Below are 25,920 nucleotides of genomic sequence, written 5' to 3'. Positions count from 1 at the left end.
ATAAGAGTGCTCTGTCAACATGGCTGTTCACTAGCAGAATAATCTTGCTAGGCAATCCAGAAAACTACAGGTGTAAAGCTGTCCAGAAAAGCAATGTCCAGAGCTCAGTCTCCCTTCCATGTTGGGAATGCATGTTGCATTCCTATGGGGAGCTTTGTATTAAAGTCTCCACTTTAGCCTTCTTGTCACTTTTTATGCTCACTCCTGGTTTATATCTGGGTAAGCTAAGGCATGTAGAGGTTTTTGTTACAAGGCTGGAATCCTTCGTGGCAGGTGTTACCGTGGAGAGCACAGGTTAGAAGCCTGAATCCTGCTTGAAGAGGGTGGCCACTTTGCTTTGAGGGATGCAGTTCATCCAAGTCACGTCACTTGTGACTATCAGTTAAAAGGAATTTCCAGCTGCACCCACAGCCGCACCCTGCCACAGGCACCCTGCCTCACCACTGCACAGCTACATTTTTCATGTCTCTCTAATGTTACTCTCCCTTGTTGCTAAGGGAAAGACCCACACAAAGAACTGGGAAAACTCAGTGCTGCAAAGTAAATAAGCTGAGCAAACAAGCTTTTTTTCATCTCTGTTCTAGTTGCTGCAGATGTGTTGTTCACGGTGTCATGACATCTGAAAGCAAAGATTCATGTGCAGTGGTAAATTTCAGCCTTTCAAACCAAAACCTGCCTGTCAGCTGGGTCAGAAGGTGGCTTCCATCCTCAACCAAGCTCTCTCCCTTCCTGGCTGTTGGGGCTGGAGAAGGGAGCAGATGGCAGACAAGCAGGCTTGGGGCTGGCTGAGGGCAGGGCTCAGAGTGCCCGAGTGCAGGCGATCTGTCATCTGCTCTGAGGTAGGGAAGGGAGCTGTGTCTGAGGGGACTCCAATGGCTAGGAGTTAACTCTTGGTGATGCCTTGCCACAGGTAGGAGTGTGAGTTGGCAACAAGTGACAGCAAGCAAGGGTCCAGCTGGCAGCAGGCCTGTGAGGAAGCGGGTAGAGAGATGAAAAGTTCCTCCTCAGCGTGGTTCAGCTGCTCCATCTGGAGCTCCCAATCATGCGTGTGTGCCTGCAGATAGTGCTGATCAGATGTGAACAGAGGATGCAGTGACTGCTGCAGGATCCAGAATTAATCTCTGGGATACAGTAGTCATTGATATTATCCAGTAGCTCAGTGCAGTTTATTATTATCTTTGGGTCAGTTTGCTCCGAGATGACTCTGCATGTGAAGAAAGAAGGGGCTTTTCAGAACAGGGAAGATTTAGGGTAGATATAAGGAAGAAGCTCTTCCATGTGAGGGTGATGAGGCGCTGGCACAGGGTGCCCAGTGAAGCTGTGGCTGCCCCATCCTTGGTAGTGTTCCTGGCCAGGTTGGATGCGGCTTGGAGCAAGCTGCTCTAGTGGAAGGTGTTGGACCTGGCTGAGCTTTAAGGTCCCTTCAAACCCAAACTGTTCCATGGATCTGTCTCAGGGAGGATGCCAGCATGCTTTTCAGGTGGTGTATGCAGAGAAACTGCTTCACCTGCCACCATAGTGCTGTCACTTGTGGAGCAGGGCTGGCAAACTGGGAACTACACACAGCCACTGGGACTGGAGGTGTAGAGAAACTGCAGCTGGATCCCTCAGGCTGACCTTGCTCTCCCAGGTGTCCCCACTGCCTGGAGTTTCCCTGGGATAACAGGGTGATTTGGTACATATGGGAGTGCATGGTATGTAGTGACAGGATCTGGGATTTCTCTCTACTTGGGAGCGTATCAGCTACTTGCCAAGGCCTTGTGTACGTTAGGTACTGTTTGCCTCTTCTCCTATCCCCTTGCCTGTAGAGAGGCTGGAAGATGTGCTTCACCTGCAGGTTGCTGATGGAGAAGAGGGGTGGCTTGTCTGCTTCTTCATCCATCTCCCTCACACACTATGGTCCCTAAATGGGCTCTGGGATGCTCTTTTTCTGCTCTGTTTTTCCCCCATCCTGTTGTCCTTTGCTCTGCTGTCCAAGCTAGAGGCAGTCCCCAGGCAGTCAGCTGCGGGTGCCCGGAGGGGCTGTCGCAGGTTTCCTTCCTGCTGCAGCAGGGCTGCTGCTGCTCCCGGGTGTGCTGCTGGCCGGGGATGCGCTTTGCGGGTCGTGAAGAGCGGCTCAGTGCGCCGGGGGGGGGGAGGCCCGGGCTGCGGGGCCGGGCGGGCTGTGCGGCAGGCGGCGCTGTTGTTCTCCCTATCAATCACTGCCTCGCTTTTTGCCTTCATCAGTGCTGAGGAGTGGGAGCGTGGCAGAGGCTCTCTTGGAAAGCGGCGATCGTAGGGACCTGAGCTCTGCTGCAGGGAGCAGATCTGCTCAGAGGAGCTTGGTGCTTGTGCCTTGTCTTGCTCACGAAGGAGGAGCAGTGTTTGGCTTCTTGGTGATGAGTAATGTGAGCCAGCTCCAACCTCGGAGACCTAAGGTCCAATCCCAAAGCCACCATGGGCCTGCTGTGACACCTCAGCCAGATCAGTCACTGTGTCCCTCCTGTAAAAACAGCCCTGATCTACAGCTCCCTTTTGTGCTTGTTCCCACTGCCACCAGTCAACCCATCCCCCCAGCTTTCTCTAGCACTTGGTAGACTAGAGGCAAATACATGACCTTTCCATCAGCAGTGGCTGGGAGAGGTGCCTTTGCTGCTTTTCTGGCTGCCCCGGCTGTGCTGTCAGTGTTGGTAGAGCTTTATTTAAACCCGTGAATGGGGCAGTGTGGTTGGATGTGCTGTGTTCCTGCCCCCATGGCTGGAGCAGTGCTGGGGTTTGCTGTGTCTGGAGCTGGCCCCGGCTGCTGTGGGATCCAGTGGCACTGGCAGAGCCTGCAGACATTAGCAGGTTTTCCTGCTGGGACCGTCCAAGCCCAGCCTGCGTGACCTGCAGTGAGCGTTCACCCATCTGTTTTCCTTGGGGATTTTCATTTTAAATTTGATTTCTTGGGGACCTCTTAGCTTCCAAGTCACCTGGATGAACCCCTGCATGTTCACCTTTGTCTGTCACCACCAGCCAGTGATCTTGGAGAAGGCTCTCTGCTCGTATTTGCTTTCTCCACTGATACTTGCCTGCACTGCAAGTTTTGGCTGCTGGTCAAAGACAATGTTTTTAGACACGTGCTGACGTCAAAGGCAGCTTGGGGGTGGTGGTGCTGGAGGATCACAGACTTCCCACTCCCCTGAGGCCCGGGAGTGCAGTGAGAGTTCATCCTCTGCAGAGTTACAGCCCCTCTATTCTCCCGGCTTCGCTGAGCTCTGGGATGGCCCCGTGGGCTCCTGCCCTCGTGTGTTCCCTGGAGAGGGTGTAGCTGCAATACAGCATCCTCCACCACCCGGCCTGGAGAGAGGTTTCAAAGGCGGGGGGAAGGGAGAAAAGAGGCAGGGCAGTGGGTCTGGTGGGGAAGGAAGGGGTTCAGCTGTGCCCTGGTAGGTCACTCGCCTGCTGCAGCTCAGAGAGGGTGGAGAAGCTGTCCCTTGGTCTGTCGTGTTCCTGTGTAGGATCTGGAGAGAGACCTCAGATGTGGTGTGAGAGCCCTGGGATGAAAAGGCATCCCAGGTAAGGCTCCACACTTCCCTGTAGGACCTAGAACAGAAAGAAACAGGAGAGTGAGTCCCGTGTGTAGACACTGACTGCTGTAGGCTGACCATTGCTGTTTGGAGGGAGTACTTGTGTGGTGGGAGAGGCAGTCCTGGCATTACCAGAGGAGGGAATATGCAGCTGGGGTGCAGGTTGCTGGCACAGCCTAGAGGTAATGCTTTGCCCAGGATCCACACTGTGGCCATGTGAACCTCCTCCCTGAAGGCTCATGCTGGCTGATATTACCCTGCAAACTGTGCCTGGCTTACACCCTTGCTGGTTTCTCAGGACATCCGCTGTTGCTTTTTATCTTTCCTCCTCCATGTGGTCCCAATCTGTTTCCCACTTCCTTGCTATAAACGCCCTGCCTGGCCTGAAGGCAGGAAGCAAACACTCCAAAGGCCATGTTCAGTGCTGGAGGAACCTGTCTGGCTCTGTGCAGGCTGTTGGTGTGAGATGAGGAGGCTGGGGTCATTTCACAGGGCAGCCTGTAGGTCCCTCTGAAATCTTTGGCAGCCACCCTGCCCTGTTCTTTTGGCCCTGCTGCCTCCACCTCACAGCAGATTTCCCACTGTGTGCTTCCTGCCCATCCCTCTCGGCACTGTGTCCCATGTGGTCATGGCTCTTCCCTCACCTCCCTGGGGAGGAGATGCCGCTGACATGAAAAGCAGCAATGGCAGCTGGGGTGGCACAGTAAGGTCCAGGGCAGGTGAGAGCTTCCTGGTCAGATTGGCTGCTGCATTGTGCTTGTTTTGAATGATGGGGAATAGGAATATGGGTGGCCTCGGTGGGAGCAGTGGTCAGGTTTGCTTTGGGGGGTGTGGAGGAGTCTTCCCATGGCGGTGCTGTTCAAGGCATGCAGAAGCATTGATTGTGCAGACCCAGGACCCCACAGCTGCAGACCTGGTGGTCACAACAGGAGAGGACAGCCACAGAATGGGGCTGAGCTCTGCCTGTGTGAAGTTTGGAGGAGAAGGGATGTCCTTTCTCCAGGTGTTTTCTTTTATCCTGGGAGAAGTCCCATGTTAGTTGCCCTGTGCCCAGCAGGCCAAGGGGTGCACAGGTCTCCTCCTAAACAGCCATGAGCCCTGAGCATTTGTACAAAGGCCCCTGTTGAAAGTCCCAGCAGCCTTCAAACCCTCCCATTCAGCATTTCCATGGTGACAGGCTGGTACTTATGGTGGCTGTGCTGTCCTCTGTGGCACCAATATTAAGGAGGCTGGTGCAAGCGTGGTGCCTCTTGTGTGGTGGATTTGCTGACTAGAGCCTGTGGCCCCATAGACTTGTCCCTTGTATGGGGGAATTGGACAGGTTGCTGTCCCAGTGATTGTGGAGGGCACCCTGTTTTGCCTCCCTGTGGAATAAACACTGAAAGGAAGGGAGAGTTTTGTTTCAGAGAGGTGAGCCCAGCCTCCTTCTCTGTCACTGCAGGTGATACTGATGGGGATGCTGGCAGTATCGTGTCCTCTGACAAAGTGCCCATCCTGTGTCTCTGCATTCCTAACTCATAGTGAAAAATATTAGGTCTGGCAATTGGCAGTGCTGTGTGATTAACTGATTGAAGAGAAGGGAAGGGGAGATGACTGATAAATGCTTAGACAGCCTGGGGAAGGTGCATTTCCTCTGGTGAAAAGGCGTTTATCTCCCTCCTGATGCAGCACAGACCGTTGTCCTCAGGCTAACTGCTGCAGATACCCCAGCCATGCCATTTGGAGGCAGATCTGGACCCCGAGGGACTTTGGTCAGATGAGGCATCAGCGGGGCACCCGTATGTTATACAGTGGCACGGCCCCTCCTATGTCACTTGGAGGAGGCCTGGTCACAGTGCCCATGGCTGCACTGGTGCCTGTCCCTGTGTGTGACGAGCAGTGTCCTCTGAGCTCACTGGACACAGGTTTCTCACCCTCGTGTGCAGATGCGATGTGGCTCTGGGCTGGCTGGGAAGCTGGGACTTCACATTCCCAGAAAGGCTTATTTTTGTTTTCATACTGGCTGTTGCTGCAAACTAGAGAGGAGGGATATAATCTTGAAACCTTTTGCAAATAGTATTCTGAGATACAGCCTTTCTCCTAGGATGAAATTCACATTTTTCTATTAAATGCTTGTATATTTTGGCCAAAGCAGTCTATCTTTTGCAAGGAAGCACCTACAAATATGATCAGGTGGTAATTAGGAAGAGATTGAAATGCAGTGATATTTGTCAATATTTCAGGGCTCAAGTCCGGCCAGGTTTTCACGTGTGGGCACCATTTTCCTGTGCAAGGCCTGCTCGCTCCTTTGCACTCTGGCCAGTGATCTGCAGCCAACGCTCTGTGCTTCTTGGTGGGATTCAACCTGCCTCTGCGGGGCCCACCACTGACGTGGCACCAGCACCTCTTGCAGCCAGGCGCTGCATGGGGTGGATCTAACTGCACAGCTCCCCTCTGCACATCCCAGTGCTGCTTGAAAGGGTGTTTAGTTAATAGGATTGTAAAGCTTTCCTGTTGTTAGGCAGTGAAAATCAATGGTGGGCCTCCAGGGCTGAATTTCATCCTATTTACAGCACAGGCAGTTGATGGTTGTTCTGTGTATGTGGCAAGAGACCAGTGTGGTGCTGGAGGGAGGCTGTTCCACCTCCCGGGCTGTGTGCTGCTCTGGTGGGGCCTCCTGTAAAGGCAGAGGACACTGCATCAGTGTCCCCAGCCTGGGGTCTGTCCCCACCTGGAGAGAGGGTGGTTATGGAAACTCAATAACTGTTGCCATGACAGCTTTGAGCATGGCTCCCTCCCGATGCTCTACCCGCTGTGACAGCTCAATATTATCAGCTCCTGTGGGACTGATTTCAGCAGGATAAAGTGCTTTCAGCATGGGATGAGGCAGCTGGATCACAAGCAGTAGAACCCTTTTATTCTGCCAATGCAGGGAAATGGTCTCAGAAGCAGAAATGAGGTACATGGGTACCTGATGATCCCTATTCTATGGGAGAGAGGTGGTCTTTGTCCTTGTTTGCATCTTCTTGCAGTGCCATGAGCTGCACCTCTGGTCTCTGTTGCTGCAGTGACAGTCTCCATGGAGACTGGTCCAGCACAGCTGCATCACAGGACCATAAGGGGTGGCCACTGGGAAATGTCCCTGTCCCTCCCCTCTGGGACACGATGGCTCCCAGGGTGCACTCTCCACCCTCAGGAGAGTATGAAAATTGAAATCCCCCAGGTGGCAAATGTGTGGAGGAATCCCAAGAAAACTAATTGGTTTCCCCCACCCCCCCTCTAAAGCTTGCTGGCTTCACTTTGCATGGATCGTTGCTACTCTGCAGCTATTAGAAGGCCGCCCCATGCTTCGTGCGGGCTCAACTGCAAATTAATTTTGCATATGTATCTCTTCTGGGGAGCATGGGAATTTATCCGCCTCAGGATGCTGAATGGCAGATGGGCTTTCCAGGGGCCTGAGCTGCAGCATGAGCTGCGGCCGCCGTTGGGAATAACTTTGAAGGAACAAGGGTGGCTTCTTCAAATAAATACACCAGAACAAGGGTGCAGTGGGATCTGCAGTGGGATTTCTTCTTGCGACTGATTTGGGACAAAGCAGATGGATTTCAAATGGGATATGCAGAAGCACCTATGAACTTATGTATCAAGATTTTCACTAAGAAATGCGTATCCTACTGGCTCCTGGTCTCCTGCAAGTCCCATTAGGCGTCCGTCTTCTTGTCTGCTTCCTGTGTCTGCCTCTAAATCTATCCACAGGCTTTCTGTAAATGCCAGATTTCTTCAGGGGGATGCTTCAGATTGGGATTTATGTGTTTTTGAAAGCAGGTTTCCCCTTTCTATTACCGAGAGCTATTAGAGGGGAAGAAGTGTTGGGATTTTCCATTTGCCTTTCACCCATCATGCTGCTTTGTTTCCTCTTTGCCTTTCTATCAGCCTTGCACAGTGAAAATAAACCACTTGGTTTGTGTTATTTCAAAACCAAATGGTGCATATGTAGGATGCCATGACATTTGGGCTTGTGGACAACATGCAGAGTTGCAATTTCCTTTGAAAAACAAACTTGCCATTGTTATTTCTGTGGTATTTCTTTAATTTTGTGTAAGTCTTCACTTGACTGCATCAGGCATTGGAGTCAGCCCTTCTTAGATGGGCCTTTGTCCTTGTGAATCACTTGGTGTGAGGAGCAGCCAATGTGGTGGGAGAGGCTGGTCACCAGTTTTTGGATCATTCTGAACATTTATGCCATTGCAGCTATGCTGGGTACTAAGATCCTCCTATGCATGAGTTTGTCACTGAAACATGTATCCTCCTATGCAGAGATTCAGTCCTGGTCCATCGCGGTGTGCCCAAAGTCATGTGCTTGCAGGGTGGTAGAGGCCGTTCATACCTTAAGGAGTAGGTGCACTTCTCAGTGCAGCAATCCATTTCTCCCTGGGGCAGCAGTAAAGCAGTTGGGAGAAGGATACATACAGCATAGGAATCACAGTTTATTTGCCCTGCAGTTGTTCTGTTAGTGCCAAAACTTGCTGGAAAACAGTGTTTTTCCAGTAATGGTTGCTAAGCAGTTAGGTCTCATGATGTGCTTTATCTGCTCAGCTGGATCTGCAGGAAACAATAGAGCTCTAGTGCAAAATGAAATGGGGAAGCATCAGTGGCTGTGCTAGGGCTTCCCTGCCTGCCAGAAGTGGCCACTGTGCCAAGGTGGTACCAGGGGGAGATTTCTCCTGCACCCTTTGCAGGGCTTTCCCACTCCTTGGGCTTGAATGCACTGCTGCTGGGCTGCAGCAGTTTGTGCATCCTGTCTGTGAGAATAGCTCTTCTGCTATCAGTGCAGTGGTGCGTTTAAGGTAATCTGCTGCTGTTGCTGGAGGATCTGAGATTGTAGCACTCATGCCAGGCAGACTGGAGGAGCAGTAGGATGAGGCTGTCATTCAGAAGCCTGCATAGGATCATCCTGTCTGGGGTGGTTTCATGCTGCGGAAATCATTCCTTTGTAATTCTGCAGAAAATCTCCTGATGCAAAATCATTCAAAACCACTTTGCCTGTTTCTGTTGAAGGAATGTTATGTTCCCCAGTGACTTATGCAGGTGTCTGGGGAGACCGGTGGGTGGATGTGTACGAGTTGGCATGAGGAGAAGGTTTTGTGCTGTCTCTGGGACTGTGTGAATACCCATGTCTGGCTGGTTACCTTTGGCTGAAGCCTTCCATACCCAGCAGCTCTCATGTCCCATCAGCCCGTCTACTGTGTCCTGTTCCTGCTAGCTGGAGGTGGTTCTCCAGTGTGGCTGTTCTTTTGTTTAGCCACTGCTGTGCTGCCTGCCATCTCTCCTGGGACTCTGCACTTACAGTTTTGCTTTCCTTTGCAGTCTGCTTGTGTGGCTTGTGACTTTTCCAGAAGGTTCAGGACAACCCTTTGGTGTCTACAGCTGCTTGGCAGAACCGTTCTGTGTTCTGGGGACCAGTAGAGCAGACTGAGCTCCTGCCAGAAGTCTGTGCTCTGGGGTAGCAAACTCTGCTGTCTATCCCTTGCTGTTACCGTGAAGTCCAGGAGAGCCTCTGCAGACCCGGGCACCCGCAGGTGATGGGCCTGCTACACCTCCACACCACCTTTGCAGAGACTCCTGTTCCCATGGTAAATAATAGCTATTGAACAGGGTGATAAGTGGGTTCCTGTGGATGGTAGCCCTTGGGGACTCTGGCACTGGACTGTGAAATCTGTGTCCTTCAAAGGATGTTGATGCAGTCACTTAGGCCCTTCGGAAGGTGCAATTCCATCTGGCCAAGCCCAGCTTGTTACTGGAAGATTGTTATTGGAAAGCCATGTTCTGCCTACCTGCTGTTGTGGGGAGGTGAGTAACCTGAGCTTGGGCTGAGGCGAAGGTTTGAGTCACGTTTGCTGGAATCAGAGCTATGGGAACTGTCCGTGCTGGGGACAGATTTTGTTGCTTATGATAGCAGTGTGAAATGTGGGACTGTCCTTGGGAGTGCACGTTGTATTGAGTCACCAAGACATCATCCACATAGGGGGATACTGACTGACATGTCACGGTGTTTCTTGGGCTGTGGCACTACCTCTCTGCGATGAAAAGAGCCAAACAGTTGCCAAAATGCTGTCAGCTAGAAGTTGGGAGATGGCCCTGGAAATACTGCTTTGTCCATGGGCTGAGCTGTGATGTCCCCTCTCTCTTCTCCTGCAAAGCGGTTCCCAGGGCTGCGGCAGCTCTGCCCTCTGTGTCGTTGCTGCTGCTCATCTCAGCTACACAATGATTGAAAAATCTGCCCTATTTCCAGTTAAAACATATTTTATGGTGGGTTTAATCCCATCCGGTCTTGTTTCAGGCTTGTATGTGAATTCCCATTCCTGCAGGATGTAAACACTGGGTTTTTCACTCTTGTGTTTCTCCCAGGAAGGGTGGGCTGCACCCCGCTGCAGTCCCATGCTCCGCACCAGTGTGCTGGGAAGGTGCCAGCTCTGCAAGTGTGTGTGAGACCTGTCGAACCCCGGCCAGCTCTGGCTCCTGGGGTAGTGACTCAGCCCCGCTCTGGCTGGGCGCTGAGCAGGGCTGGCCCAGCCCAGCTTACCTAACACCACAGGAATGCCCGGCTCAGCAGGGCTCCTTACTCTACTCTGAGACCCAGGCATGCCACACACTGAGGCTTGTGGCCTCAAGGCAGCAGCTGGTTTTGGGAAAGCCGGGACAGAGCTGCCCTGTTGCAAACCTTTGCCTGGCAAAAGGCAGCCCCAGAGTGGGACCTGCTGCTGCCTGCAGTCATGGGAAACCACCAAAAAATGCGTGCTGGAGCAGGGTCTGTTCACCCTACTTATCATCCCTCCTGGGCCTAGCAAGAAGGGCAGCTCAAAGGACGTAAACTCCTGTTTGTTTGAGGGCAACAAGGACTTTGTATTGACTTGCCCTGGCATTTTGCAGTGCCTGTGTTGGTGCTTAACTGGTCCCAGTGAGTCCCCTTCCTGGGTGTGGCTGGATGAATCCACCAAACTGCTTCTGTCTACTGCTGTCTTCGCTGGAGGGATATCTTCCCCTGTTACTAAGCTGGGTCTCTGCAGCTGATGAGGGTGCAAAAATGGCTCAGACTTGGCCACAGGTTTACTCTTTTTTGTGAGAGTTGTACCACCTGTGATATACACATTGCTCCGTGTTTACTCTCTCATCCTACTGCTCCTGTTAGTGTGCATTCTGTAGGAAGATGCCCTTTGTAGCAAAACCACCCCATTTTGTGCCATACTCATTTTAGCAAAACTGTTTCAGTGTCGTTGTCTCTCTCTGATGGAAAAGTCAACCGGTGCCATACTCATCTGGGCAAAACTTTCCATGCAGGATTGACCTGCACATTAGTATTCACTGTCTTTTAGTGCCACGCTGCACTGCCATAAGGCTCCCAAGCACTCTCTGGATGTGAATTATTTAAGCCTCACTGTGGTCCTTGGAGTACAGGAGGGCGTTGAGCTGAAACTGCCTTGGACAATGGAAAGCAGGGATGGAAGAGAGAAGGAATGAAAAAGGGAGGCTGTAGCTCCAATCATTCATGCTCTTTCTCACACCATCTCATCCATGCTCTCTTTCTCACACCCTCACCCATGCTCTCTCTTTCTCACACCCTCTCATCCTTCCAGCTCTGCTTGTCTGCCTGCCACAAAAGCCAGAGTGAAATGCTGTAGCTGCTGCAGACACTGAGCATAATCTGAAATCAACAGCAGGCAGGACCTGTTGTGTCTCTGGGACAATGCACGGGGTTTGCAAGTGCCGTGCATGTAGATGAGGCTGAAAACCTCACGCCAGTGCAAAGCAGCAGCTGGAGCCAGCACTGAGCTTGCCCTGAAAGAAAGGAGAGGCTGGAATAAGGCAGTGTGCCGTGGCGTGCTTGCAAGGGGCTGCTTCACCAGCCTCGGGAACATCGCTGGCTACATGCACACGCACACACACAGGCGCACTTGCTCACACACGCGCACACACAGCCTCTTGGTGCAGCTCCTCACTGCTCTTTGATTTGCAAGGAAGGAAATAAGACCTCTTAGAGCAGCAGAAGCAGCAGCTGTTGACAAGATGTGCTGACAAAATCGACCAGGGAGAAATCTCAAATCTGTTTTGCTGCCTGGGCTGGACCTGCTCCTGGAAGAGGAGTGGCAGAGGAGAGAGAGGAGGATGAGCAGCCCCTCCATCCCTGGGAAGATGGAGGCAAAACCTTTGTTCAACGTGCAGAAGGCTCTGGTGCAGCCTGTGCAGATGTGCATGTTGGATATCCCCCTGAGCGTGCAGGATGATGATGTAAGTAGAAGGCAAGTGAGCTGCCAGCCCATTTTCAGCTGCAGGGATGGGGCGGGTGTGCAAGGAGAGGTGCTGTGACCCTACCCCAGCACTATCCATGTGTGATGAACTTCTGGCAAAGTTAAAGGTGCCAAGAACTGGCACTGCATCCAGGTGTGACTGTTTCCTCTCTGAAGTAGCATATTTTGAGACAGACCATGTCTTGCACTTGCCACATCCAAGGCACCAAATTTAAAGGAGGAGTTTGGGAGGGAGGGGAAGCCTTCCTACATGGAAACAGCCTTGTATTGCAGCTCAGTGCAAAAGGGAGTGTTTGCCATGTATGTCCTGGCTCTTCTGCCTTGGAGTGGCTGGTGCGTGTGAAACCTGGGAGGCACATCGTGGTGCCTGCCTTGCGTCGTCTCCCATCTGTGTGGGCATTGATCCTGCCCTCTCTGCTGCTGTGCTGCAGGTGCAGCCATTGTAGAGTAGGGCTTGGTCCATGAGGCAAAAAATGGTGCTGGTTGCAGCAGTGAGGTAGAGGTTTCCTGATGTGTCTTGGGTCAGGGGATTCCTGCTGAGGGCTCCTCTTGTCACTTTAACTCTGCCTCTCACAGAAATATGCCACAAATCTGACGTACAAGAAGGCAACCTGTGATAAAGCTACTGGAGAACCCAAAATAGGGACCTTGTTTTCCAAAGGGGTAGGTGGTGAGCAGTTGGTGTCCCACCTGTGTAAGGGTTTTAGATGTGATCCAGGTGCTGTTAAAATTCCAGGCAGAACTTCCTTTGATTTTGGAGCAGGGAAAAGCCATGTTCTTGCTCTGTGTGTTCACTGTTTGTATTGTCACTGCAGGAGCCTTAAATCTGGATTTTCTTGATGGGAAACGATATGTCACGGTTGATATCAAGGTTGATATGTCGTCTTCTCTTCATCATCATCTCTGTGTTTGAAGAAGTGGAACGACAGTACAGAAAGGAGCTTGCTTCCCTGGGAGCAGGGAGGAGTTTCTTGCAGGGCAGTGTGTTGGATCTTGGCAGGGGCAGAAAGCCCCAGCGCAGGAGCCTCTGCAGGATCAGGGGACTTGCAGGGAGAGTCCTATATTTAGACACACCCCCCGCCGGGGCTTGCCGGGACCTCCTGTGCTGCTGCTCTGAGGATACCTGCGATGGCCACTGCACAGCTGTGGGGCTGTGCCGGGAAACGCGCCCGAGAGCCGGGTGCCTCCAGCAGCCGGTGTGAGGAGCCAGGCGGCGGGTGCCGGGAGCCCGCGGCTCGGTGCTTGCTTCCGATGTAGCTTCATTTTTTAAGCAGCAGGTTTCTTAAGGCTTACACTATGTGAGACCCGTTCCTGCTCAGTAGTGCGATCTGGTGCTGGATTTCTCTGTGGCCTGTGATGCAGCACAGGGGATCCTCAGGGTTTGCCTGACAGGGGTGGAGGCTCCGCTTCCCTCCCGGCAGAGCAAGAAACCTAAGCTGAAGGCGTGGGCAGTGCTGGGACTGAACGCTGGGCTGCTTGGACATGATCTCTGCTGCTAATCACGTTCCTGGGTTTACTGCACAAAAGAAAAATATTTTTAAGGTGGTTGTGCGCTGTTTTAAAAAGGTTGGTGGGAGTTTTGGTTGTGTCACAGTGGGGCACTGCTCAGCAATCTGGCACATCGGGGCATCCCCAACCCTCGGGTCATTACTGGCATGTTGGCTCCATTGTGCAAGACTGAAAGGGTTGGCTTTCTTCTTACTGAAACTGCCGTGAGGTTAGGCTGGGAATGTGATCTCCAGCATCCCCGTTTCCATTTAAATTGAGGCTCTGGATGTGCACTGTGTGTGTTTCCCAGCTGTGATCACCTATCCCAGCACAGGGCTCCACTGGTGCTTTCATCCCCTGCTCTCTCGTGCTTTAGCAGAGCAGGATGGGATCCTCGGGGGTGAGCACTGGCTGGCAGCACCTGTGATCAGGAGGTGGATTAGGGATTGCTCTGCCTCTCTTGTGTTTGCGTGCTGCTGCTCAGCACTGAGGATGCTTGCCCTTGTATTCCATTCCTGGAAACTGGGGGAATAGCAGCTCCTGTGCACCATGGAGCTGGCACCTCCCTCTGCTGCAAAGCATGGGCCCGTGGTGAAAAGCCACGGGGAAGTCCTAAGTGGTGTTTTTGGAGTGATGGGAAGACTCTTCTTTCACAGCTGAAAGATTCCCTCCGGCCAGCCAGGGTTTAGTGTCTCATGCTCACACTGCATCCAAGTACCTGCTCATCTCCCTGCAGTCACTTCTGCCAGTTTGCATGGGCACCTGGAGGGAGCTGTGTTGGCTTTCCCCCTTCTATTTCAGGACTTTCAGACTCACTAACAGCCCTTCTTCTTGGAGATGGAACAGTCAGGTTGGGAAGAAGTTTAGGAGCTGTATTTTGTGGGGAGCTTTAGGTGCTTGAACCCAGAGGAAGTTTTACTAAGAGATGGGGGTCCAGAAACTCGATTATCCAGGGAATGTCCTAACAAGTAGTCAGACCCTGCCTTCTCTGAAGCAGGCTGGCCCAGCGCTGCCTTCCTGGCCTGTTGCAAGTGTGCAGGAGGCAGGGGTGGGACAGAGTAAAACAAATCAGCTTCAAAGTAAGGGAACTGGAGGTTTTCCCAGCACTGCTGGTCTCAGCTCCATCACTCATCAGCTCCTAGCCCTGCTGTCCTTTGCAAAGGATATTCTGGGGTGGTAAGTGCCTCGCTGAAGTTGAGTTGGCACTTTACAACCCTCCCTGCCCTTTGCCAAAGGAGTATCATGCCCCATCAGCAAGCTCCCCTCTTTCTAAAGTGCCTTGCAGCCTCTGTGATGAGCAACACCTCATACTCCTGTTTATCAGGAAAACTGCTCTGTCCCAGCATGGAGTGGGGCTCCTTTGGGGAGCATTTCAACAGCAGGCAGTAGACCACTGGATGGGTTGGAGGGACATGGGCTGCTTGTGCCCATGTTTAGTGGGTGGTCAGCTGAAAGGGGAACGTGAGGTGCGTGTCAGGCAGAGGTGTCTCTCGTTTCTGTCTCTCTTGCTGTCTTCCAGTGGGGCCATCATTCCTTCCCTTTCATAATTCAGCCACAGCAGTTGCAAAATTTCCCAGGGTTCCTCTCTTGCTATTATGGGTAGGGATTTCCAAAGCTTTGCTAATAAAAGAAGTTTCTATATCTGGGAAATGGGGAAATCGATGAACAGACTGTTGCAAGTGCTATAACAGCTTTTTGTGGCATCTCAGGCAGTTGCCTAACATGATGGAGCTTTATGGGCAGTTCTTTTGTCAGCAGTACCGGCTCCCTGTTCACTGGAGCCTGCAAGGCTGGGAGGGAACAGTGGGCTGATGTCACGCAGTGGTGGGTGCTGCTGCTCAGGCCATGTGCAGTCTCAGTGCCTCGCTCCTTCCTGGTCAGTTGGCTCACTCATGGTTGTACATCCCAGGCTAATGCTTAGCCCTTTGTCACAGTGAAAATCACTGGGAAGTATTCCCTTGTTGAAGTGTCCAGTAAATGGCAAGTTAAGGAGGAAAACAGCACAGCCTTTGGTCTTGAGTTGGACACTTAATGCAGCTCTGCAGACTGAGAAGAGTCATGACCAGGTGAAACTGCTGCTTAGGCAGTTGCATCCTCTGGAACCTGTCCTTGTGGTCTCCCCATCTTTACTTCTTTCCTTTCTCTTCTGTGATGTCCTAATAGGTGCAGTAGGTTCAATTTCAAAGTAGTTACCAGGTATTTTCCACTCCAGTGGGCTAATTAAATTTCACATACTAATTTATTCCTCCAATATTATTTTTTTCCCAGGTACTGGAATACAGAAGGTAAAAGCTTGGTTTGACCTTAGGGTCAGGCTCTGAAGAGCTGGAGATGGGAACAAATGATTAGTTCCCATGTTTACCATAGCACAGGCTTATTCCCTGATGCATTTGAGATCTTGTTCAGTTGAGCTTTAAGTGTTTTAGCTGACTGCAACCCAGGTATCTTGGGTGAAATGTTTTCCTTTGGCACAGAGAAGAAAAGCTTTCAGATCAGCAGTGTTGAATTGCTATTTCCAGCTTGGTTGTTCCTGTCTGCAGCACTGGTATCACCTTGGAGTGCTGCATAAATGTCACCTAATTAATCCGTGCAGGAGTGGGTGGGAATGGTGTTACTTCCTGTGCACTAATGGGTGAAAGCATCTACTTGGTCTATGGGCACCAAGGCCAGCCCCTGGATTCAGTCTGGCAGTCAAGGGTCATGTTCCACAGCAGCAGTGATGGCTGTCCTCATAGCACTGTAAAGGAGCTGGAAACACACCTTCCTTGTCAAGCTTAGAACACTGAATCCCCAAGGCTAGAGGCAGATGTTGGGTCAATGGGGCTCAGCTCCCTCCCAGGGGCTGCAAGTGGGGCACAGACACAGCAGGTGCCTTTGGGCCATGGGGTGAGTTGGTGAGGGGGTGAGTTGCACAGTGTGAAAGCCTCTTGTCCTGCTGATGAATGCTTGCTGGCAGCCAAGCCCTGCTGAGACACTTGACATCTCCTGCATCCCTCTGCTCTTTTGGTGTGGCTCTGCCAGCCTGTGGCTGTTGCGGGCAGAAAGAGCCAGTGGGGCTAGTGTTTCTGTTCATCACAGGGTGACACCATGCACCGAGCTCTGGGGTGAAGCGATAGCTGCAAACAGCCTTGCAATGAATCACACTATCATGTTTATATCAAAGGCTGTTTCTTTTCCACTGCCTGCGTATGGTAGATGTTATCAAGAGGGAGGAGCTGAAAATGCTAGGACTGTTTCCTGACCACATCACAGTAAAACCAACAAATCCCTCGGTCCCTGCTCTTGGCCAAGCTCTGTGTTTCTCTTGGGTGTATTGTCACCCATTTTATTGGAGCAAACTGGAAACTATGGAAAAAGTCTCCCAGGTTGAATTCTCATCTGCAAGGGCAGAAATTTAGGAGCACGCTGTAAAGTCTTGGATTTCTGGGAATTGCCCTGGCCAGGCTAAGGTCTGAGCCAGTGCAACGCCTTGTGTACATGGATAGGGCAGCTTCAAGCCTGGCTGTGTCTCCTGCACAAGTGCCTCAAGGTGCTGCTGTGGCACCCCTGGGCAGCATGTGTAACCTCCTGCCACATCCGTACCTCTGGGCTGGTTTCATCAGCCCTGTGGCAGGGTGTTTAACTGCTGTCCTGCAAGCCAGCTAAACCCCCATGGGCTGCAGACATGGACAGGATCAGCCATGAGCCTTTGGCAGGCTTTTGGGGTGGCATCATTCCCTGTTTCCAGCCCTTGGTGAGGCTTCAGAGAGGGGAAGGGTTGGTGTGGTAGCTGAGTATTTACAATGGCTTAAGGGGCTGGGAGAAGGGTCACCAATTGCTGCTATGTTTGGTTCACTGGCACTAAAGTGTCCAGTCTTCACTGCCACATGTGTGTGTGTTGACTGAATAAACAAGTGAAGTGCAGCCATGGGACTGCTGGGCCAGTAAGATCAAGGTTACTTTAAGTAAGCAGTTAGTAAGACTGTTGCCAAAGGTTGCCAAAGTGAAATGAGAGTGCAGACCTCTGGAGTCTTGACCAGCTCTGGTGGAGCTCCCTGGGGCACAGCCTGCCTTGGGGGTTCATTCTGCCCAAGGGTTCCTCATTGCAGCCCAAATGTGATCACCTCTGGGGTGTTCTATTTATAGATTTTGAGATGTGTGGTTCTCACCAAGCATCTGTGCTTGGCCTGTGTGTAGCTTGAGCTACCAGTCAGAGGCTTGGTCCCACCAGTCAGAGGTGGGTTGCTTGGTGCCCACTTGGGGCCTTTGCAAGAGCACAGGGGTACTTTAGCCCTGGCTATCCTGCAGAGACCAGAAAACTGCCTGCCAGTGTGGCCCTATCGCTCCTCTGCGTGGATTCCCATGCCACATCCTAGAGTGGGGCTGGCCTGTGAATGAGGCTATCATTGACACAGCTGCTTGATTTGGAGTATGCTGACTGGAAACATGGTGTAAACAGGAGTTTCACCCCATTCAGAGCCACAGATGTGACAGCACAGCATGGATTTAGCCCTGGACTTCTCTCATCCAGGGACTCCATCAGAGCTGGCCCTATATATTTACCCCCATGTTTTGGCAGCAATCAGCAAGCCCCAGGACAGCTGAGACAGGAGAGAGTGGCAATACTGAGGATGAGGTGTGCTCTGCATGTGCCTGACACACAATTAAATGCCTTGAGCTGGACCTGCCTGCCATCAGATGTGGTGACTCTGCTTCTTGCTCACACATGTTCCGCAGTTGCAGTCCATGGTGTTGCTGAAATGTCCTCATGTCAGCACACAGTTGCTGTGCAGCTGCTCCTTGGCCAGTACCTGCGTGCCTTGGAGCTCTCGGCACCTGTCCAGAGCCAACACGTGGCTTTGGTGGATGTGCTGACCATCACTCTGCTCCAGTGTCCCCATGCATAGGACAGTATTTTTTTCTTTTTTGTTTAAGCATCATCAAGCACAGAAGGGCAGTGCTGTGCCATTCACATAGGGCTGAATTCAGCCATGTGGGATTCACATAATGCTAAGGCACTATGCCGCCAGGAGCCCTGTCCTGAAACAGCTTGATTTGGTGACTGTGCTGGCGATCAATCAAGTACCATTTTGCTGCAAAAAGCAATGTGCTTGCAAGGTGGTAAGACACGACAGCACAAGTAACAGAGGACAGCCAGATGCAGCTCTGTGTTGGCTCTGTCTGTTGTGAACCTGGAGTGCTTCAATTGCATTGCTTTAGTATTTACATTGCTGAAAGGCTCCATCTTGCCATGAAGGGATGGCTCTCACCAGATCCTCCTGCCCAGGGATGGAGCTGTTTGCTTTGTCATATGACAATGCTGTAATGTAATGGGGCAGGCTGGCTGGTGGTTTGGTTTGGGTGGAACTTGTGATGCTTGGTATTTTTAAATCCTGGCTTCTGGAGTCATGTGCGTGGGGCATTGTGCACGGTGTCTGGAGAGGGGAGTGTGGTGCTGGTTCAGTAGTGTATACCCTGCTGTTATGGTCCAGAGCAGAGGCTTTCAAGCATTACCTCCATCCAAATGCTGTTTGTGAGCAGCGTCTCAGGTGCTCATCTTCCTCTGTGCCTCTATGGTAAGAAATTTCCTCTGTCTTAATGTGAAGTCTTGATTTTGTGAACCCCAAGGGCTGTTTACATCCAGAGGCTGATTTTTTGGCTTTCTTGTGTCATCTTTGCACAGATGCTGGCAGGCATCTCCTCTGCCCTGTGTCCTTCTGCTTTTCCTGGCTTCTCTGGGTTTGTGCTGGGGTTGTCCCCGGGTGCTCTGGGGCTGTGGCAGCGCTTGGCAGCTGCACACCATGGTCTTTATTCCCCCTGGCAGCCTGGGAGTGGGGAATCCAGATCCCATCCTACTGACAGCTGCCATTGCCTTTTTAGTTTAGGCACTGCATGCTCCAGAGGATAGCCGGCAGGATCAAGCACTTGACTTTGAGTTATTGAGGAGCAGTTTGGGATGAGCTATTCAACAGTCTTGGTTGTGTCTGGCTGTGTTGTTGGTAACAGGTGAAACGAATGCAGAGCATCATCCCTGGTAATGCTGGTGGCCTGAGATCCAGGGGACTTGCTCTCTCTTCTGCCTGCCAGGAAATAGCACCCAAAAAACCTACCTTCAAAATAACCTATTTCTGATCATCCCTTGCTTCTTCCTCTAGGAGCTCCTGTGTGCATTGCTCTGAGAGTCTAGGGATTTCTTTCATTATAGTACCCTGCTTCCCATGTTGGAAACTATGTACAAGTTAGGAACTGCAATCAAGTGAGGAAGGAGGGAAAGTGTGGTTTGTTTGCAGTGTCAGACCCTTGGCTGACTGAGCAGAGCAGCTGGGAAGCACATCAGGGGGCCCTGGGGAGATGTGTGAGGGTAGGGGGAGGCGGGATGGAGATGGCTGTTGCAGCAGTTTGGGGTCCAGCACTATGGCAGTTTCGAGCTGAGGAGCTCCGAAAGGGGGTGTAGGGGTCCCACCTGGGCAGCCCTGTGAGCTGCTGGAGCCAGGAAATTGAGACTAATCCCTTCCTTCCCTGTTGTGAGCAGAGCAAGAGGGGATCAAAAGCAGCTGAAAATCCTGTATTTCCCTTTCTATTTGGCACAGGGATGGGGGAAACACGGGGGTAGAGGTGGACGAGCCACAGGGATGCAGCTCCACCTTTTCCTACTGCACAGGGCTCGATGCTTCCGCACCCACAGCCCTTGCCCCTGGGAGAAGTGGCCCTGCACATCCCTCCCTGGATATTTTGGGATCAGCAACGGCACAACTCTCCAAGTGTCGGAGAAGTGGCTGGTGCTCACACCCCAGTCAGTCACAGCATAGCACCAAGGCTCCATCCCAAACCTACAATAAACCTCAATTGCTAAACGTACCCATGACCACTGGCCATCTTCCTGTGAGCCCACTCTGCATAAGAGCTTTGCAAGAGCTGGTGAATCTGTGCCAGAGTCTGGGGCGAGGAAGAAGGGAAAGGGAAGTCTCCCAGGGCTTGGCTTTTGCAGAAAGGTGACTTGGCACACAGCTGGCATTGCTCCTGCATGCCACGTGTGATGGAAACGCTGACACTGCTCTTCACTGGCACGGTGCAAATAGCAATGGGGTAATGAACTATGGATGTGGATCTAATGTATACTGCTACGATGTAAAAAAAATTGACTTGCAATGGTGCTGGCTGCTCAGGAATGGATTCATCAGCCCATGCCTTCTGTGCTGTGAGAGGGAAAGATGAGAGAAGCTCATCTGGGGCAGGATGCTGCCTTGCTGCCACAGAAACTCTTGCTGAAGCTGGATGAGACCCTTAGGGAGCAGCTTTTTTCACTTGCCCTCTGGCCCCTGCCCCTCATGCAAAAGCTCAGGTTGTGTTTTCTAGCTGTTTTCCCTGCTTCATGCAGATTGGGCTGAGGGCTGGCAGGTAATTAAGTCTGTGCAAAAATGATGAAACAAGATGGTTGAGAGGAGGAAAAGAATCTTGTAAATTCTCCAAAACATCTCTAGATTTTGTGTATTATTAGACACCAGAAAATCCATGTGGGAGATGCTTCCAAACACTTTAACCACAAAAACATTTATTCTCAGTTCATACATTTTTAGGCACCAAAGACAGCCTCGATACACAGAACCGCAGGAAACAAGACACGCAGTTTCAGTGTTCATGGATGACCTTTTTTAATGAAAACTGAAATTCTTCAGCACTCAGTGTGGTTCCCAGAACCAGGATTTGAGGGAAAACCAGTATAAATCATAGACCTGAAGGTAGAAAGTGGGTAGGGTCGGCAGCCCTGTGGCCAGATTCAGTGCCGTGGTGTGACTCAGTGGCACTCACCCCGTTTGTTGATATTTGTGCCACTGTAACCGGGAGATGACTGGCCCTCAGCCAGCAGCATGCAGTATTGTTTGGAAGAACACTGCTCCTCCATGCCAAGAATCCACAATAAAAAGAGTTTTGCTGGCCATTGAAAGAGGCAGTGGAATAACTTCCCCCACTAGAACAATGCAGAGCAGAAACCTTCTAAAATAGCCATCGCCAAAGGGAAAAAAAATACATTTAAAAAGAAAAAAACAAACAAGAACCTCCTTTGTCTGAGGGTCTGACAGTACGTGGGAATACTGACAGGCTCTTACAATTCTTAGTTGGCTTTTCAGCCATGTCACTGTTTCATCTCTGCTGTAACTGGTTCAGGGCTGTGCAGCAAAACTTTCCAGCTCTTGCCAGCCTCTTCCTGATTCTCTTGTGGCTACACCAGGAAGTGTGTACTCAGGCTGTTAGGAGAATATTTTCACATCCACTCACTGTGTCCCAGGACCAGACCAAGGTGAATTTGGCCAAAGCTGCTGGGCAGGGGCCACACTGTGTCAGCAGGCTCCTGGGTGCTCTGGCTGCTGCTCAGCTGCTGAATTGTCTCCTCCTGTGCTCCTGCAGCTCCTCTCCCTCGTCCCTTATGGCTACTCCAGGCCCTGTGGCTCCTCTCTCAGGCTGCTCACTTTCAGTCACATCAGTGTTTCAGTCCGCTGGAGCCTGGCTCCAGGTTTCACTTCTCACTTCAGCTCAAGTCAGCTTTCCTGCCGCTTTCACAGCAGCTTTCCAACAGGTCTGGGTTTTGATGTATGCTTTCCTTGACGTTTGTGTAGCCAAAGGAGATAAAGGACCATTGTTGAAACATCCTTTTCCATATCCCCTGCTAAGGGGCTTTGTTCCTGTTTAATTGATTTTTCTTATTTTAAGTAAACTTTGTTATATACTTGTTATTAACGTTACGTGTGTGGTACACCTTCCTGTTGCTTCACTTATTTGAGGATCTGACATTTAAATCTGTTCCACCTTATTCCTATACTGGGCTAACTTTCTGTACTAAACCTAGGCTACATGTAAATCTTTTTCATTTTGCTACCTGTAGCTCTCCAGATGAGCTCAGCACTGCAGCTCAGCATCTTGCAGCCTGCTTGGCTCCCATGTTTAAGCTGGTCTTTGGACAAAATTTAGTCTCATGCAACGTACGATCTCTGTGTGCTTCTTCCCTGTGATTGTGCTGTGGCATCAACTTTTCTTTTGGACTTCTTAGCAGCTTTGTGGCACCATTCCATCCCCTGTGTGTGTTTGGACACATCATTCCAGCGACACGGGGAATGCTTGGTGTTGATCAGGTTCAGGGAGCTGCATCTGAGCATGCTGGGGAAGTCACACAGATGCAGACCTGCATCCCTGTCCCCAGTGAGAACCAGCAATGTCAGTCAGAGCACATCTCAGATGTAGTACAAGTGCAGGCACTCAGTGATGGCTCTATATGTGCTGGTAGGAGCTGTCGCCCAGGCAGAGGGCAGGGGGTGACCTCTTCACCATGTTCTCTAGACCAGGAAGAGAGCCAGTGGGATGGCAGAATGAAGCTGCCCTCCCTCTCCCCTGGTTGGGAGTGGGATCCAAAGGCCAGTCCGAGTTCCACATCTGTCTGTCTGCCTGGCGCAGCAGCGTTCATGTCGTCTTCATGGATACAGCAGCTCCTGCGTTGGCCAGGGAAGGCATGAGTGAGAGCAGGGCTGGAGAACGTGCTGGGATAGGAGCTGATGAGGAGGAGAGATGCTCTGCCAAACAATGCTGCTTTGTTACCTGCTGGGATTTCTCTGATGAACAGTTGCCAGAGCTGCCTCTTTCTGAGAGCCTGCTTTTACACAATTCAGGTGAACATCTCATTTTGGCTAGTTGGTGGTGGTGGAAAAATTTACTGCCTGCCCTTAAATGTATTTTTGAAAGGTGAGCAGAGCTGGAGCTTTGTTCTGTTTCTTTTCCACCTGAGCTCAGGAGCCTGGCTATGGAGAGCACTTGCTGCTGTCCCAGTGATTTGAGGGAGCTGGGATGGGAGAGATGGGGCCAGTCAACCCTATGCAGGCAAAGACATGAGCATCCCAAAGCTGTAGCAGCGCGTGATACTGCCCCCAGTTTCATAGGCAGTGGTTGTTGCAGTACATATTTTGGATATTGAACAGAGCAGTGTTTTGAACAGAGCTATTGCTCCCAGTCTGGCCACAGTAGCACGGTACAAATGTGCTGGAAGGAGGAACAATCACCTGCACAGAAAATCCAGCACATAACAGCTGGACTTCATGATCTTAAAGGTCTTTTTCAACCTAAATGATTCACTGATACTGTAACCTTCCTTGCCAAAGGTTCAGTGGGGTGAGTAAGTTTAGGTTGAATTTCTCCTGGGAAGCACTGCAGCTGGAAGGCAAATTCACTTTGCTTTGTGCCTCTGTGTGGCCCATGGCTGCTGCATGTCTGAGCAGGACAGGGACTGACAGCACTTGGGGTGCCCTTCAGGAAGGGAGGGGCTGCCTGTGGGAGTGTGACTCCAGCTCTTGGGGGACCCTACAAGGCTTGGGATGCTGCTGCCATTGGATGTTGCCCAACACTAGCAATCACTTGTGTTTCAAATAGATGATGTGTCAGGGCTGGTTTGTTTTCAGGAATGAGTTTTCCTTATCTTCAGGGGCTGCACATATTCCCATCTTTCCCTGCCAATTTCTGTGGCTTCATAACCCTTCTCTTCTTTTTCTATCAGTGTTTTTTCTTCACCCAACTGTTATGCAGAGGGCCCACGCAAGAGAGGATGGAAATTACAATAACTCTGAGCACCTGGGAGACTTCAACTTGTCGAATGCTCATCACTAAGCAACACAGAAAAATGTTTTTCCTGTTTTTCTTTTGGTTACGAGCACCTTAGGTGGTATTTGTTAAAAAAGCTGACTGAAGCATTCTGGCAGAAAGGTGATAGGGAGATAAAAGCTGCCTTTAAAGACAAACAGCCCAAGAAATAAGTCTTAACCAGAGGAGCTCTGGTGTGTCTGCAGTGTGTCAGGCTTCAGCAGCTTAATGCCTGCTGAGCCCCGCCCTCGGGGGAGCGCTGCGGCTGGCAGCAGAGGAGCATGTGGAAAAGGGAAACCCTGTGACCCAGCTTCCTCGCAACGTGTAGTAAAACTCCCGGGGTATCTTGTGATCCTCTTTGAAACAGCGAGCTGTGGGAAAGCTTTCATGCCTCTTTTCCTGCATCCCCCTGCCATGACTGCCCTGCAAAATGCTCGTGTGTCTTGGTGCTTTTCATGAGATGGACCCTATTGTCTTCGGCATCCTGGGCATATTTTAATCTTAGTACTCATATTTTCCCTCTTATTTTTCTGGTTATTTTCTTTTCACTGTAAATGGCTGTGTGGCACTTTGCTGCGAAGGAGTCAAGGCTCCTCTCACCAGAAATGCCCACACAAAGTGTGCTTTAGTCAGTTGTTTCTTGGAAAATGGCTTGGTTCCCCTCTACCCCCTGTATTAGCTTTGTTCTGCTAAGTTATTAGAGGCCAGCAAGCTTGAAAAACAGGTTTATGTTGTCACTTGCTGCCCTAATGGAAGATGCTCAAATACTTACAGCCAAGTGGATGGAATAAGAAGTAGGATTGAGGAGAAATATTCCTGCAAGCTCTCAAGTCCCCAAGGCTTTTTGCGTAATTGTATTGCCACTGCAGAACTTCAGGAGTCTGCAGTCTCCACAGGAGATGCTGGAACCCAGCTGTGTGCAGGAGCTGCAGGAAATGAAACACAGACTAGCTGGATGGAGAGGTTTGGATCCTAATTGCCCAGGGGTGTGATGTGTTTCCTCTACTAGGAACTGACAATATTTAGGAGCTTGCATTGCTGCATTAGACGTTTGGTGTGCTCAGAGAAGCTGGAGGCAAGCTGTGTTCCTGAATTAACCCGATGCTTAATCTATAGCTGCCCATGGGGGCTGTGGGGAGGAGGTGGTGTCACTGGCAAAAGGGACAAGCAGTGCAGGAGAGCCTGCGTCAGCCTCAGTCTTCCTCTCTGCCAGCACAGAGAGTTCATAGTCCTGATCTGTTAGGGAAATGGCCCTGAGAAATATCCACAACCTGTGGGCAGAGCAAGTGATCCAAGTGCCCTGGATCCAAAATACTCACCAGAGAATGTCCTAAAATCCATGATGCTGTAAGCCCGGGCAAGTGATGTGTGTGTGACTCACCCTAAAATCTGGTTAAATAGTGGCACTGATTGTGCTTGCAAGTGAGAATTGGATCTGCGAGGGACTGAGGGCTGGCTGTGATCTGTTCCACAGATTTTGGAAGCAACTGCTCTAACCTGACATCTATATACAGATTGTACTGAATGAAGCAGAGACATTGTTTTCCCTTCTTGCACAAGCTTGGAAGCTTTTCCCTTGTCCAGAAGTAGAAGAGATAGTACTAGTTTATTATTATTATTAAATAATCTTCCACTTGAGCCTGGCCAGTGGAAATGAAAGTTTTCCAAATTAAAATGTGAATGTCTAAAAGTTTTGATTTAAGACTCGATGCAAGTGTAACAAACAGTCTGACTTTTAGTTAAAAATTCTTTCCTATTGGTAGCGCTTTTTCTCCAGAGTGCTTTACAAACAGCCATGGAAAGGGCTTCCCCAGCCCCTACAGTAGAAGGAACTGTTGTCTGCATTTTCTAGCAAGCAGCCTGACACAGACTACTGCAGGGATTGACTCGACACAGCTTGTCAGTTGGTGCCTGAGCTTGGGACAGAAACTGGATGATGTCACAACTCCCATATAAAACAGTCTGGCTCCCATCGGAGGCTGCTGGTTTGGGTCCTGGTT

At 51.0% G+C, this 25,920-nt stretch overlaps 1 protein-coding gene across 2 annotated transcripts in view; it reads left to right on the top strand.

Moving 5' to 3' along the window:
* Positions 1 to 25,920, top strand: part of RALGDS (ral guanine nucleotide dissociation stimulator) — a 56,585-nt gene that overhangs the window by 1,244 nt on the left and 29,421 nt on the right. The window contains exon 1 of one of the 2 annotated variants that reach the window (XM_061352341.1): positions 11,381 to 11,813. The exons of the other annotated variant lie outside the window; for it this stretch is intronic. Coding sequence (XP_061208325.1) covers positions 11,691 to 11,813 — 123 coding nt within the window. The 5' untranslated portion in view covers positions 11,381 to 11,690. Of the gene's footprint in view, positions 1 to 11,380; positions 11,814 to 25,920 lie in introns of those variants that run through there. 2 annotated transcript variants of the gene reach the window in all.

Source organism: Neopsephotus bourkii, unplaced genomic scaffold, assembly GCF_033783945.1.
Source record: "Neopsephotus bourkii isolate Nb327-2 ecotype Australia unplaced genomic scaffold, CSIRO-AGI_Nbou_v1 NB_659, whole genome shotgun sequence".
NCBI classification, from domain to species: domain Eukaryota; kingdom Metazoa; phylum Chordata; class Aves; order Psittaciformes; family Psittacidae; genus Neopsephotus; species Neopsephotus bourkii.
Note: the sequence above shows the minus strand (reverse complement) of the source record. Positions and strands in the feature narration are given on the sequence as shown.